The 16,066-nt window shown below is 40.0% G+C and overlaps 2 protein-coding genes across 2 annotated transcripts in view; one reads left to right on the top strand and one right to left on the bottom strand.

Annotated features, from left to right (window-relative positions):
- Positions 1-3,228: 3,228 nt before the first annotated feature.
- Positions 3,229-7,603, bottom strand: YAE1 (YAE1 maturation factor of ABCE1). Its single transcript, XM_060781597.2, has 3 exons — positions 7,362-7,603; positions 4,547-4,668; positions 3,229-3,778 (listed from the first exon to the last, which is right to left on the bottom strand). The coding sequence occupies exons 1-3, from the start codon at positions 7,482-7,484 to the stop codon at positions 3,358-3,360; spliced, it is 666 nt and encodes a 221-aa protein (XP_060637580.2). The 5' UTR covers positions 7,485-7,603; the 3' UTR covers positions 3,229-3,357.
- Positions 7,604-7,611: 8 nt separating this feature from the next.
- Positions 7,612-16,066, top strand: part of RALA (RAS like proto-oncogene A) — a 41,370-nt gene continuing 32,915 nt past the window's right edge. Inside the window, exon 1 of the mRNA XM_060781595.2 lies at positions 7,612-7,784. The gene's annotated coding sequence lies outside the window, so the exon portion shown is untranslated. The remainder of the gene's footprint in view (positions 7,785-16,066) is intronic.

The raw sequence follows: 16,066 nt of genomic DNA, 5'->3' as shown, positions 1-16,066 counted from the left end.
AATGCTGGCTCTTTGGCTTAGAAATGGAGATGAACACCACACCCCAGAGTTGGACACGACTGGACTTAATGTCAGGGGGAAACCTTTACCTTACTTAACAATAATAAATAGAGATAAAGAATAAAAGTAATAATAATAGAGTAAAATATTAAATATAATACAAATAATAATAGAGTAAAATAATGTAAATATAATAAATATAATAATAATAATAATAATAATAATAATAGAGTAAAATAATAAATAACTTTGACTTGAGTATAAGCCGAGGGGGGGGGGGGTCATCCTAAAAAAGGGCTGAAAAGCTCAGCTTGTACTCGAGTATATATGTTACTTCATCACTACAGTTCTTGGGATGAATACATTGTGTCTGATATACACCCTGATACATTGTGTTGTGATGCACACAAACAGTGCAAAGAGATTCATATAAGAAGCTGGGAAGGATAGGCAAATCCACTGACCCCATAAAAAGTGCTGCTTGGGCAAAAGACTTACATATCTTTGATCACAACTGACAGTGAATGGATGGAAGCAAGTTCATGCTTGATAACTTGGAGTTGTGCGAAGGTGGTCCCTCCAATTAATGTTTATTAAAATTTCACAGCAAATTTAAAATAAAAAGAACAAACACAGACACTAACATAATAACCAAAAGAATCTGATACAAAATTAACCCCATAGTATTCCCATCTCCTTACCCCACATGCTTTAATTGTGTTGCTTCTAGAAATTTCTTAGTGTGCTTTCTTATTCTACTATTCCATGATGATCAAAGTTTTGAAATTCAAAGGAATTTCAATGTACTCTTTACCCATCATATGAAATTGATGCCATAAACTGCAGCAATTATCAATCAAGAACTGTAAAGTAGATAACATTATTTTTTCACATTAAAAGCATGTTCCTATTCCATTGTGTGTGTGTGTGTACTAGAACTTTTAGAATATAATTTGGTAAGTAGGAGTTGGCCTAAAACTTTCTATATTGCCTAAAAAATGTCAGGTGTTTTTTAAATTTATTTTTTAATAGTGAAATGATGAGAAAATTGATATTATCTTAACTACTAGACTGCAATTGTTGGTTTGGATGCAACAATATACCAGCTTTTTCTCTTTTCTTTTACTATTTCTGCCAGTAGGATTGCTGTTTAGTATTGCTGAAATAGCAGTCAAACATCTGGAGTACTGCAAAATAAAACATATACACGTTGTGTTATATCCCTATATTGTCTGAAAAGCAGGATAAAAAAAATAAAATAAATAAAATATCCAAAGGACCAATTCAGGTGTAGTTTTAGCTCAGTAGACCATAACTGTCTTATTGCTGTTGCAACGTTAGACTTGTTGTTCATTCGTTCAGTCGTTTCCGACTCTTCATGACTTCATGGACCAGTCCACGTCAGAGCTCCCTGTTGGCCTTCTCCACTCCCAGCTCCTTCAAGGTCAAGCCTGTCACTTCAAGAATGCCATCCATCCATCCATCTTGCCCTTGGTCAGCCCCTCTTCCTTTTTCCTTCCATTTTCCCCAGCATCATTGTCTTCTCTAAGCTTTCCTTTCTTCTCATGATATGGCCAAAGTACTTCATCTTGGCCTCTACTATCCTTCCCTCCAATGACCAGTCGGGCTTTATTTCCTGGAGGATGGACTGGTTGGATCTTCTCGCTGTCCAAGTCACTCTCAGCACTTTCCTCCAACACCACAGTTCAAAAGCATCTATCTTCCTTCGCTCAGCCTTTCCTATGGTCCAGCTCTCACATCCATAGGTGACTACGGGGAATACCATTGCTTAAACTATGCGGATATTTGTTGCCAGTATGATGTCTCTACTCTTTACTGTTTTATCAAGATTGGTCATTGCTCTCCTCCCAAGAAGTAAACATCTCCTGATTTCCTGGCTGCAGTAATCTTTGCACCTAGAAATACAAAGTCTGTCACTGCCTCCATGTTTTCTCCCTCTATTTCCCAGTTGTCAGTCATTCTTGTTGCCAAAATCTTGTTTTTTTTAATGTTTAACTGCAACCCAGCTTTTGCGCTTTCTTCTTTCACCTTGATTAGAAGGCTCCTCAGCTCCTCCTCATTTTCGGCCATTAAAGTGGTGTCATCTGCATATCTAAGGTTGTTAATGTTTCTTCCAGCAACGTTAAGACTTATAAACCACAATATGTTATTTGCTCATCAATCTGGCTTGTAAAGTGAGAAATTCTTTGAAAGTCTTCTTGACTTAAATGTGCATCTGCACTGTAGACTAAATGCAATTTGCCGTAACTTTCACTGCTCTGTCTCAATGCTATGGAATTATGGGACATGAAGTTTTACAAAGCTTTTAGCCTTCTCTGCCAGAGTAAATCTTACATAATTCTGTAGTATTGAGCTACAACCAATAAAGTGGTATCAAGCTAATTCTACAATGCAAATGGGCTTATTCAGCAGCACCCGCTGAATGAGGAGCATGTTTGCAAGCGTCTGATTAACCACACCTATCATTTGTGGTTTCTGTGGGATTATGTATTATCTCTGGTTTTGCATTTGTGGGGACGTGTATGAGGTGTAGATTTTCCTGAGACCATCAATGTTTCCCTAGTAGTGCATTTCCCGTCTACTCTATTTAAAAAACAAACAAACAAATAAAATCTTGGGGGGAAAATCTCTGGGTATACTGGGCTTCCCCCTCCAATTCTGCTGCTCTGGATTAGACCCAAGGCACTGATTTCAAAGAGACATCACTCTGGAGATACTGGGCTTCCCTCCCAATCTCAGTAAACTCCATTGCAGAAGTCCAAAACTTAAAAAGCTAGCAGTACAGACAGGAAAAACAAAGGTATTTTGAAATTTCAGTTTTTCAAATGATTCCATTTTATTTAAAAATTACCATGCCACACTAATGAAGCAAGGTTTTGGGAGAGAAATGTCAATGCTTGGTAGTGGGATCGTCCTCTTATTCCACATCACTGAAGCAATTCTCCATGGGCAGATTTGACAGCTCCCATTCCACATGTTTTTTGCTTTCTCCAGTTACAACCTGGTTACTGAGTCCAGAAGATCTCTGACCATCTTTTCCCCTCCTCCCATTCTTGGACTGCTTCAGATGTTTTCCTAACAAAGCATGACAGAGCTGGCTCTTGTAGTCTAGTCCAACTCCACAATTCTATGATATTTTAACCACATTTTTAAAAACACACACAACATGAGCTAAATAGAAGCCATTTGAATATAATACTACAGATCTGAATATTACATGACACTTTATTAAGGATTATTGAAGATGGGATCTCTGCTGTCCAGCAACAAAGTGATGAAGTGGTTGCATTCCAACACAAAAAGGATTTATTCATACATCTTATGTCAAGCAGTGAACTAAATTGGTAACAGGTGGATGTGCTCAATTGTGTCAGGGTTCAACCCAAACTGCTCCACTAAACTGATTGTTTTTTCTTTTAGCCGCGTCAAAGTTTGCCTCCTGGAGTCTTTGCCCTCTTTTGTTCTTTGACAGCATCCACTCTGGATAGAACAAGGCCCACTACTGTGCCCCAGATGATGTCCATTAAATGCAGTGTCATTTTCAGAGACAGTCTCATTTGTAGTTCCATTGCATGAATGGCCAAGATCCATAGCCTCAATAGTATCTTGCAAGTCTCCAACATGTGGCTGTGGTTGCGTACAATTAAGATCGTTAAGCACATGCTCTTCATATTTTCCTAATTCGTTTAGGAGATAAGTCACCTCATTCAGCATAGCAGAATGGCATTCGCTGTGTTGACACCAAGATGAGAGAGCACTGAAAAAAAATCTGTGTATTAAAATATGGATGTTTTAAACTTGTGTGAAAAAAGTAATAAAAGATTTTCTAAACAACTCCATCTGTTTTTTGTGTTTATTTTAGCCCAGATTTAAAGCAATAAAGTAGAATATTAATGTTAAACTATTTGAATTCCAATCTGAACTTCTCCACAAAGCATCTAGAATCATGACACCAAACACAAAATATCTTTCAACAGAATCTCTGTGTGCATGGCTCTCCAGAATCCACTAAATGTCACTGTAATTGTGGCACTATATATACATAAAGGTATTACAGGATTTCCCCAATTGTGTCCAACCACTATGAATTAGAAGGTTGCATGATTTTTCCCCTTTCCCATTATACAAATTCTATAGGTATTTCCAAGAGTAGGCTTCTAAAGAGAAGTTGCTTCTAAGTTATGTAGAAAATTGGATGGAGACAATTGTGGCTTTATGAATGGAACAAGCTCAAAGGAGACGCAAGTAATCATCTTCTGGTTAGTAGAGTAACCTTATTGTTAGCCACTGTTCTTCACTAATTCTAGTTTAGACTATGAACATATGAAGGGAGATATTTATATAAAGTACTACATAATGACAAAGGATTCAGCTGCTTTGAATCCACTTTGGAAGAGACAAAGCGGGGTATAAATAAATAGAATAATTATTAAAGTGACTACCATTTCTAGCTATTAAGTTTGTCAATTTGGCAGAGGTTTGGAACTCCATAAAAGTACTTGTGAAATAGTTTCGCACAACATACCTTAAGGTTCCTTTCAGCTGACCACACGAGAACATCATCCTAATGGCTTCTTTATATCCCTGGTTAAAACCCTGTTGAAGTGTCGCCTCTTTCCCAGCTTCAATTCCTTCCCTATAGCCTTCCTTGGAGCAAAGGAACAAAAGGATTGTTTTGCAACTACTGCAGAATGCAAAAAGTGCCATTTGACATGTTTACAGTAACTTATTCAAATACAGCATAAACCGAAATGACACATATTGCTAATGCATTTTTAAAGTAATTGCACAGATATATTTTATAGATACAGGTCTGCCAACTATCCAGATTTAAAAAGAAAGCATGTCAATTTGAAAGTAATCTTAGATCAGATTAAGCATTTTTTTATGAATGCCTGACACCGAATTGTGCCGATCTGTAACCCGCCTTGAGTCACTGTATGGCTGAGAAAGGCGGGCTATAAATAATCACAAACAAATAAATAAAAACCCCCACATTATCTACACCACTGGAGAAATTACACTGTTTAGCTGGTAATGCACCACCTAACATCTGCTGAGAAGTAGCAGCCAATAGTGAAAGGACCAAGGCAGTGACATCTCCAGCTCATCTCTTGTTTGGGTATCAGCCAGCATGACTTAAATCAAGAAATAGTTTTCTAAGATCTACAGAGACACTCGCTGGAACACCTCAGCAAGCAAGAGTCCAAAAGTGGCAGGCTCAAACCCAGAACCTTAACCAATGGCTGATACCAAATGAGAGACTCCCCCTTGGGCACACAGAAGACTGGGAAACTTGGAATGTGCTGAACAGACAGCGCTCTGGCACCAAGAGATGCAGAGCCAACCTTAAGAAATGGGGCCACAAAGTGGAATCCACGATATTTTATTTTATTTATTTATTATTTGAAATTATATGCCGCCACTCCCCTGGGGCTCGGAGCATGCGAGTGTGGAGAAGAGCCAACCACTGACCACCTGCTGCAATGCAACTTGAGCCCTGCTACATGCACAGTGGAGGACCTTCTTGCGGCAACACCAGAGGCACTCCAAGTGGCCTGATACTGGTCAAAAGACATTTAACCAACTACCAAGCTTGCAAACTTTGTGTTTTTTATCTGTTTGTTTGTTTTGTTCTGTTAGAAATGTAATACAATGGCCTGGTCGCCCCTGACACGATAAATAAATCTGCTTGGAACTGGGATATATGGCAGTGTGAGCTCATCTTCCAGTTCAAAGCAGATATTGTGGGCTCATTACAGAGAGACGTCAACCCTCATGTTCAAGGAGCTCCACTGGCTGCCGTTTATTTCCCGAGCCCAATTTAAGGTGCAGGTGCTTACCTACAAAGCCCTGAACGGTTTGGGACCACCCTATGTGCGTGACCGCATCTCCGTCTACGAACCCACGCATTCACTTCGGTCATCTGGAGAGGCCCTGCTCGTGATCCCGCCTGCGTCGCAAGTGCGCTAGGTGGGGACTCGAGACAGGGCCTTTTCTGTGGTGGCCCCCCGACTCTGGAACACCCTCCCAAGAGATCTTAGACAGGCCCCTACACTGGCAGTCTTCAGAAAGAACTTGAAGACCTGGCTGATCCGATGTGCCTTCTCAGATTAGGAACCTCCAATACCAAGTCCTAGAAGCACTTTAGTAGAACTAAGATTACTGCACACCGCACTTACTTATAATCCTACATACCTCCTGCCACATCAGCACTTTTAATCTTGTACCCATTACTCTGGCCCGGCCCAGTTTTATAGTGTTTCGATGTATTGTTTATTGTTTGTTCTGCTTAACTGTTTTTAATTTGCTTTAGGTATTGTATTGTTGTATTGTGTTTTGAGGCCTTGGCCTATGTAAGCCGCATCGAGTCCTTCGGGAGATGCTTTTGTTGTTGTTGTTCATTCGTTCAGTCGTCTCCGACTCTTCGTGACCTCATGGACCAGCCCACGCCAGAGCTCCCTGTCGGCCGTCACCACCCCCAGTCTGCATCTGCAGTAATATTTGCACCTAGAAATACAAAGTCTGTCATGGCCTCCACATTTTCTCCCTCTATTTTCCAGTTGTCAATCATTCTTGTTGCCATAATCTTGGTTTTTTTGATGTTTAGCTGCAACCCAGCTTTTGCGCTTTCTTCTTTCACCTTGATTAGAAGGCTCCTCAGTTCCTCCTCGCGTTAGGCCATCAGAGTGGTGTCATCTGCATAACTGAGGTTGTTAATGTTTCTTCCAGCAATTTTCACCCCAGCTTTGCATTCATCAAGCCCCGCACATCACTTTATGTGTTCTGCATACAAGTTAAAAAGGTTGGGTGAGAGTATGCAGCTTATGTTTTAATTTGCTTTAAATTGTGTTGTTATTGTTTTGCTATTGTTGTGTTGAGGCCTTGGCCTTTGTAAGCCGCATCGAGTCCTGTGGGAGATGCTAGCGGGGTACAAATAAAGTTTAATAATAATTAATAATAATAATAATAATAGTAATTATTATTATTATGGTCTGGTTGCCCCTGACACTATAAAGAAATCTGCTTGGAACTGGGATATATGGCAGTGTGGGCTCATCTTCCAGTTCAAAGCAGATATTGTGGGTTATTCTGCCTTGCTATTCTGGGTTATATGGCAGTGTGGAAGGCCCCTCTGTCTCAATCACCTGGAAGACAGGTTTAGATTTGGAAACATTCAGGACAAGGGAGGCTCAGCCTGTAGAGACCGTTCTCAATGGTTCAAAATTACACACACAACTTCTTTGCTACTGGAAGGAGGAGGAGAAGGAAAGGGGAGCCCATTGGTTTTGCCTCCCAAAGCCAGGCGAGGCCTTCGCCGCTCAGCTGCCCGCCATTACTTTGACGCGGCTCTCCATGGCGCTCTTCCACTCCTTCTGAGCCACGTCCAGCTCGTCCGCCTCTTCGTCGAAGACGTCCTCGCCACTGCCGCGGGGCTCCAGCAAGGCCCTCGCCCACGACATGCTCCGCTGACAAAGAGGCAGGTCAGTAATTACTCGAGCAACGCCTCCCTCCGTGGAAGGCCTCCTTGTTGACTCGAGAGCGAGCGGAAGCCGGCCAGAAGACCAAGCACTCCTTCCGGGGTGAGGACGTCACTTCCGGCGCAGGGAAGACGTTATGGCCCAGCGCGCTCTCTCGCCCAGTGTATTCTCCATCACGGATGCGGAAGCATCCCTTTGTTTGTTGTGATATGTCGCAATTCCGTTTCCAAATCGTGTCCAAATGGCTGTAGCCAGTGTGAAGGGCAGCTCTTCTCTAATCAGGTACTGTGCTGCAGTAAAATGCACAATTGCATGAAAGTAATAATACTGTACAAGCTATTTGTTACAGACCTCTCCTCACATGGCTATGCTGTATCACCTCTTTAGAAGTGGGAGTAGGAGAAAGTCCCTCCACACAGCTATATAACCAGAATATAAAGGCCCCTTACACACAGCTAAATAAAAGCCCACATTTTCTGCCTTAAGCTTGAATATATGGCAGTGTGGACACAGATAACTCAATGTATTGTCGAAGGCTTTCATGGCTGGAATCACTAGGTTCTTGTAGGTTTTTTCGGGCTATAGGGCCATGTTCTAGAGGCATTTCTCCTGACGTTTCGTCTGCATCTATGGCAAGCATCCTCAGAGGTAGTGAGGTCTGTTGGAAGTAGGACAATGGGTTTATATATCTGTGGAATGGCTGGGGTGGGGCACAGAGCTTTTCTCTGCTGGAGCTAGGTGTGAATGTTTCAACTGACCACCTTCATTAGCATTTGAAGGCCTGGCTGAGCCTGGGAAAATCCTTTGTTGTGAGTAGGGCTGGGTAACCACGGAAAAATTTGTTTCTAAACTCGATTCATTTTTAAGGGGTCCATCACGTTTCGTTTCTTTAAAGAATTCCGAAATTTTCCTTTTAAAAATTTCGAAATATACGAAATTTCATAAATTTTGAATCGATTCGTTAATGGCGGACGCGATTGTGCAGTATGCTAAAAAAACCCTCCAAATATGCTAAAAATATGCTGAAAAAACCTCCAAATGGGACAGGGGGAACTTCTAAAGCTTCCCTCTCCCTCTGTTGTTGACTGTTGGTGTGATAAAACAAACAACAACTATAAAACTTGCACCAGGCATGTGAAAATAATTACGAAACAATTTCGAAACAATTACGAAATAAGTTGAAAAAATTGTTTCGAATGTATTTAACTCCTCACACTATTCCAAAATGGCTCAATATGGGATCGTAAGCTAATTTAAATACTAATTAATAACGAATCACAAAATTAACAAATGAAACCGCCCAGCCCTAGTTGTGAGGTGTTAAGATGTGCCTGGTTGTTTCCTCTCTGCTGTTTTGCCGTTGTAATTTTAGAGTTTTTTTTAATATTGAAAGGAAGAGTCCATGAAAATGAACAGAATCTGGCTACCAGTATTAAAAAAACTCTAAAATCACAACAGCAAAACAGCAGAGAGGAAACAACCAGGCACATCTTAACACCTCTCAACAAAAGATTTTCCCAGGCTCAGCCAGGCCTTCAAATGCTAATGAAGGTGGTCAGTTGAAACATTCACACCTAGCTCCAGCAGAGAGAAGCTCTTTGCCCCACCCCAGCCATTCCACAGATATATAAACCCATTGTCCTAATTCCAACAGACCTCACTGCCTCTGAGGATGCTTGCCATAGATGCAGGCAAAACGTCAGGAAAAATGCCTCTAGAACATGGCCCTATAGCCCGAAAAAACCCACAAGAACCTACAGATAACTCAATTCAAAGCAGATATTGTGGGATTTTCTGCCTTGATATTCTGGGATATAGGACTGTGTGGGAGGGCATTGAGTCCACACTGCCTTATATTCCAGTTCAAAGAAGATAATGTGGGATTTTCTTCAGCTGTGTGGAAGGGGCCTGAAATCCACGTCAGGGTGGAATGCGGCAGCTGCTGCTACTAATAATCTATATAAATAAAAATGTAATGTTAGTTTGTGGAATTAACATAACTCAAAAACCACTGGGCAAATTAACACCAAATTTGGATACAAGACACCTATCAGGCCAGTGAGTGCCCATCACTGATAAATACACTGAAAAACACAGCGAAAGGGACTTAAAAAGCCAAAAAAAGCAAAAAGACGCTACAGCGAATGCACAAAACAACCTCTCACCTCTGGCAAACAAAACATACAATAGCATATCCACATTCTCTTTCGAACTACAGCATCTCCTAGATCAGGCCCATTAGGAGAGGAGGGTGATCCAAATGCATTGCTTCCAAGCTGCAAGCCTTCTTCTCCTTGGATTTCTTTGAGAGCATCCCAATCCCTGCATATTTCCAATTTCATATTCCTGGACTGCAATACCCAGATTAGATAGAGATTGCTAGGTAGATAGATCTATCAGGAGGACTGCTGGTAGTTGCAGTCCAAGAATAGGTAGAAAAGGAAGAAGGGGGAGAAAGCAAAAGGGAAAGAAAAGGGAGGAAAGGAAGAGGAAGAGAAGGAGAAGAAAAAAGAAAAAAAAGGGGAAGGGATGAAAAAAAGAAAAAGGGAGGGAAGGTTGTCCACAGCGGGTACAGCTAGTAATAATATATTTTATTTATTATTTGATTACCTGTCTGAACGTATCTCCTTCTATGAACTATCTAGGAGCTTAAGATCGTCTGGGGAGGCCCTACTCTTGATCCCGCTGCCTCGCAAGTGCAATTGGCAGGGATGTAGCATAGGGCCTTCTCAGTGGTGACCCTCTGGCTATGGAACTTCCTCCCCAGGGATAGTAGATCGGCCCCCTCCCTCCTGACTTCCTGAAAAAAAGTAAAGACCTGGCTCTTTGAGCAAGCTTTTGAGAATGCAACGGAATAGATAACATGGAACTATGAATGATGAACATGGAACGGCCAGATGATGTAACTGGATAACATTCTTAACAAGATGACACCAACGATTATATGCTTTAATGGGTTTTGTTTATGTTTTATATTGTAGTGTTGACTGTTTTTAATGGCAGTTTTATGAATGCCTGACATCAAATTGTGCCAATCTGTAACCCACCTTGAGTCACCGTATGGCTGAGAAAGGCGAGCTATAAATATCGTAAATAAATAAATAAATTTGCCTGAACTCATAGTTTGGGAAGGGTTACAAGATAGTTAAAATATAGAGATAATGCAAAGATCCATAAGAATCCAGACATTAAAAACACAGAACAAAGATGAAAACACCAATACTAACAAATTATCTATGGGTTTGTGTGTTAGCCTTCTGCATAACACAAGCTGATTGTACCTTTGTACAATTGTATCTTTAAGGCTATCTTTAGAGCAGTGGTTCTCACCTTGTAGGTCCCCAGATGTTTTGCCCTTCAACTCCCAGAAATCCTAACAGTTGGTAACAGGGGCGGCTCAACCCATTACGCAAAGTAAGCATTTGCAGTATAGTTGATTTTGTCCAGGGGCGTTCTTGAGATGCTCTGGGGGGGGGGGGGGGGGAATAGACCTTGACATATGCGAGTTGTAGTTACTGGGATGTATAGTTCACCTACAATCAAAGAGCATTCTGAACTCCAATGATGGAATTGAACCAAATATGGCACACAGAACTCCCATGATGAACAGGAAATATATATCAGTGATTGGTTGGGGGGGGGGGGGGGCAAAATACTGTTTGCTTACCGTTGAAAATTACCTAGGTCCGCCTCTGGTTGGTAAACTGGAGTTGTAGGCCAAAACATTTACGGACCCACAGGTTGAGAACCACTGTTTTAGAGCATATGGTCCATGCAGACTTGGTATTATTATTATATTTAGTTATCTCCCTCAAAGTGGACTCAAAGCAATTAACATAAAAGCATCAGCATAGCCACTTAAAATATGCAAATCTATGGAAATTAAAACAGGATTCAATATAAATTTTTTTTAAAAATTCCCAGTTAGAAATCATTAAAAGAAATTCAAATTTAAAAATCACAGCACCCCCTGAATTGATCTTAGTCCCCTTTAACACCGCTGAATACAATCCCACATTTTCTTCTTTGAACTGGAATATATGGCAGTGTGGACTCAGATAACCCAGTTCAAAGCAGTTATTGTGGGATTTTTTACCTTGATATTCGGGGTTATATGGCTGTGTGGAATGGCCCTTCAACACCTTCATCTCTAAAAGCCTATCTAAATAGAACTGCTATGTTTGTTCAGCCATGCATGATATGAGATTCTTCCAAAAGGAGAAGAAGACATGTATTGTTAGGATGACCTTTGTTGGTTGTGTGTGCACATTGTTGGGTTACAAGTAACTTTCCGTTCTTTTATATGCATGAATGATTGCCGACCAAGAGAGGTTTAGAGAGTGACAGAGCAATTCAGTCCTGCCATTTTATTGGAGAGGTTGGGATTGTGGATCTCTCCTGACATTGTTGAACAGTAACTCCATACAGCTCTTGCTAGTCTAGTCAACGGTAAGCATTCTAGGAATTGCAGTTCTGTAATATTTGGAGGACTACACAATTCTCATCCCATCTCATCACATTGGAAGGAAAGGACATAGAAAAAGTCTTGTGAGGGGACTAAATTGAATCCTCATAGATTCCTAGCCTTTTAGTGACCTGTCTTGGAATAAAAGAAGATGGTTGTGAACCCCAAAAGAGGGAAGGGAGATCCTAGCTCCAGTGACCATTCCAATGTATAGTGGAGATGTAAAATGGCTTGCGCCCACGGTAGTGATTAGTGTTCATAATCAAGAATATTTCACAATGTCCAAACCGCTGGAGGCAGAGAATGCATGTTCATATGATGTGGAATGTTTGTGTTGATGAGCTGCCAGTCCTTGTTTGCAAAATAGCTAACCAACAAAAACACTATGGTTTTGTTGAGACACTTTTTGTTATTGCGCTTTTTGTATCTGTTAAAAAAAACCCTGTGCATAAAAGGTGGGTGAAATTTAGTTGAAGGCGTCGTAAAATGTCTACCTGCTGGGTCTAGTTCTATGCGGGTTCAACAACAAAACATTAAATTTTAGAGAACTAAAATCCCCAGTAAGGATTAAAGTGGTATTTGCTTTTATTGCATTTCAATGTTACTGTGGTGTGCCCTCAATTTGTTTTTGATGTATGACAACCTCAGGCTATAGATGGGGTTTCTTTGGCAAAGTTCGTTCAGAGAAGATTGCTGTTGCCTTTATCTGAGGCTGAGAGAGTGTAATTTGGCCAACCCACCCAGTGAATTTCCATGGCTATGCTGGTATTTATATCCTGATCTCCAGAGTCCTAGTCCAACACTTAACACACTATATAATGCTGGCTCTTATTGTAATATGAATGTTTTTGCCTTGTGTCTTGTGCATTAACATTGGTAATACTGAGTTCAGAGGCGATCTAATAGATGATTGTATACACATTATTAAATCCCCTAGACTTAATTATAATGTATTTTAAACATTATAGGATTGGACTGCTGATCCTCATATAATAAAATATTGATGTTATTTTTCTCTCACAGCTTTAAGGGTCTACTTTTTTAGTTGTTTAGAGATTACACCTAAGGAAAATAACATAAGTATGTAAATAACAAGTCATTCTTTGTCATCTCTAACTGCATGTGGTTACAGAAAGGAGAACGAACACATTATAGAAAAATCCAAAACTGAGCAAATATATAGTAAGAGCACTATAACAGAAGTAAGCAGATTCAACAGCATTGCAGAACAATGAAAAAGACAGCATGCGAGTTAGTAATGCTGTGACATCATCTAAAACCTAGATGATGTTGGACTGTAGCTCACGTCAATTTGCTAGGTACTCCAAGACAACTCTGTGGTAACTTCTGGGGGAAGTATACCATTGACTCACCTGGAGGACATCACAAATTTCTAGGGCCTTTCCAGACAGGCCCTATATCTCAGGATCTGATCCCAGGTGTTCTGTTTATCCCAGATTAATTTGGATTTCTGAATAAGGTATGCCCATCCTTTATAGTGTGATTTTGGCTTCTCTTTAACCCGTCTTCCTCTAGATGCAAATATCCAGTTTCTTGGCTCTCATTTTACTAAGAGCAGCGGTGTGGGAAAAAGTGTGCTTTCTTCAATACATTGTAGTTGTTCCAGTTTATTAACACTGTTTCCTTTCACCAGCAAGGTGTTTTGAGCAATTTCCTTGCAACGTATCAAGAGTACTTGAAGGATTAGTGTATCCTAGCAACATGTTAGGAGCATCTATATTGGTATTGATTTTTTTTTGTATGAATTACATCGTTGTGATATTTTTTTCACAAAATCTTGCGCTGGAATATTTGAAGGAGAGATAACTCTGAAAATCAGCTATGATTTGTAGTATTGGATATCCTTTGACATCCAGTTTTGTACTGACATTGGAAGAGTAGGGAATGAGTCATGATGGGACCATTTCTCATCTTGCTAGGCTACACTAGCATCTTTTTTCTCATCAGAAATGATGCCACTTCCAGGGTGAGTTTTGACCATCATTCCCCCTCTTTTTATTTACATTGTACTGGTTTAGGCAAAACCAAACTGTTTTGGGGCAGTTTTGCATGGCATGAGATGAGTAGAGGCTAATCCTCAGAAGTGTTGAGATTAGTGTTGAAATAGATGACAAATGCCATTCCTGAAGATATTCAGGGCTTGGCTTCCAGATCTTTTACCATTTTAGTTGCCTTTCTCTGAATAAGTTTCAGCTTTTCAATTACACGTGCTTGAATGCTGTATTGTGGTAGGGTAATAGTAGTTATCTCACACTAATACTAGTTATCTCACCATTTGCTTCAGAGGAAATTAAATCATCGGTATGGAATCTCATAAGTAATATGATTCCCCTCCTCCCCTGCCCACCAAGAATCTATGACATTATCAGGTATTGATGTATTTTAGGGATCATTCGCTACAACACAGCATAAAACAGCATATAACCTTGTGTTAAAAAAACAAAAAAAATTGAAGATAGTAATCATATTTATATAAATACATGTGGATAAACATACAGAGTTAAAGAGAAGTGCAAAGTGCTTTGGGGACAAATCTGTTTTTTAGTTTCTGATTATGGCATCTAAAGTCTGGAACCTCGTTAGCCTGGTTTCTTTTAAAATTTCCCTGCATTATATAAACCACAGCAATTATCCACTGATAGTGCCATTTGACAGCGGTTTCATCTCAGGGTATTCTAGTAGTTTAAATGAATGGGAAAACTGTACACAGGAGAAAAAACATCTTCATGAATTTGTCCCTATTTCTTTCTTCCCTTTTGGCTTCTCTCTAACCTGTTTTTATACAATGCTTGAGCACATGCATGCATTCTTATTTTAAGGAACTATCAATCTGCTCTGCTGTGGGCAGAGAAAATTTCCACTGAATGATGTTGCTAACATGCAGTCATAGCATTTTATAGCATTATGACTCTTTTTCTGACCAGCATACAATTTGGTGTGTATGGATGCAACATTATTCCAGTACTATAAAGACTCCCATTTTCTTTTCTGGCAAGGAATGTCTGAACTAAACCGAATTTTATTTTCACCTTTCTCATGTAGTGCATCTGATCTCAAGCCATAGTTGTCCACTGAGCCAGAATGACATTGTGCATATATAGGAAGTTAGTCACAAGTCAAATCTGTTTCTTTTCTCTGTTTTGGATAGTTCTATTTTCTTCTCCCTGTCTTGTAAAGAGGAGATTCTTTGTGCTGATATTTCAGAGTGGTAGTGTAATTTAAATATGAAGAAGTGGTTCAGGATCGTATGATGTTTTCCTTATTTGCATGTCATTTTGAGTCTCCTTTGTGGAAACAGCAGGGTATAAATAAACATAATAAGCATAAACATAAGCATAAACATAATAATTATAATCTCATTTATTATACAGATACAAACTCAGAGGACTGGATAGGAGATGGGATTGCTCTAATAAGTTTCTATAAGATGGTGGCTAACCTAGCTCACTACTTTATCCTTTCTATTTTCCATTCATCTGTGATCTGTGTGTTTTATATGGCACAACCTCTCCTAAACCTGTAGTGCTACTGCTGAATACTGGATCTTTGCATCATTTAACACGTAGTATGCAGTGACAAGAGGCTCAGCATGGGACCATACATTTTGAATGTAAAAGATCCTATATTCCATTCCAGGTAGGGCTGGAAATTACTTGTGGATGAAACCTAGAACACCACTGTTTGGTAGAACAAAAATGCTGAAGTCAACAAATCTATAGTTGCACTCATCATAAGGCAGTGCCTGTATTGTAGTATTTAATTATATATGTGTCCCAAAGGATTTTATTTGGTATTCCAAACAATCACATCACCATAGTGGACATATCATGGAAGACTAGTGTTTTTCAGATAGATAGTATGGTGTCACAGTTGTACTGTCTATTCACCTGAAAGAGCTGAATATATGACCTTGAGTCAAATTTAATTGGGAAAGTATGGCCTTGGAATGCAGAAAGCCTTGGACTAAAGAGGTTGCCCCTGACTATCATAACTCACCCAATTGGGTAGCCTCTGCTTGTTTATAGCCTGGGCACTGACTACTTGTTTACTGCTTCAGGTATCCCACCATTTACCTGTT

The sequence above is a fragment of the Anolis sagrei genome, chromosome 6 (genome assembly GCF_037176765.1).
Source record: "Anolis sagrei isolate rAnoSag1 chromosome 6, rAnoSag1.mat, whole genome shotgun sequence".
In the NCBI taxonomy this organism is placed as follows: domain Eukaryota; kingdom Metazoa; phylum Chordata; class Lepidosauria; order Squamata; family Dactyloidae; genus Anolis; species Anolis sagrei.
This window is presented reverse-complemented; position numbering and strand designations above follow the sequence as displayed.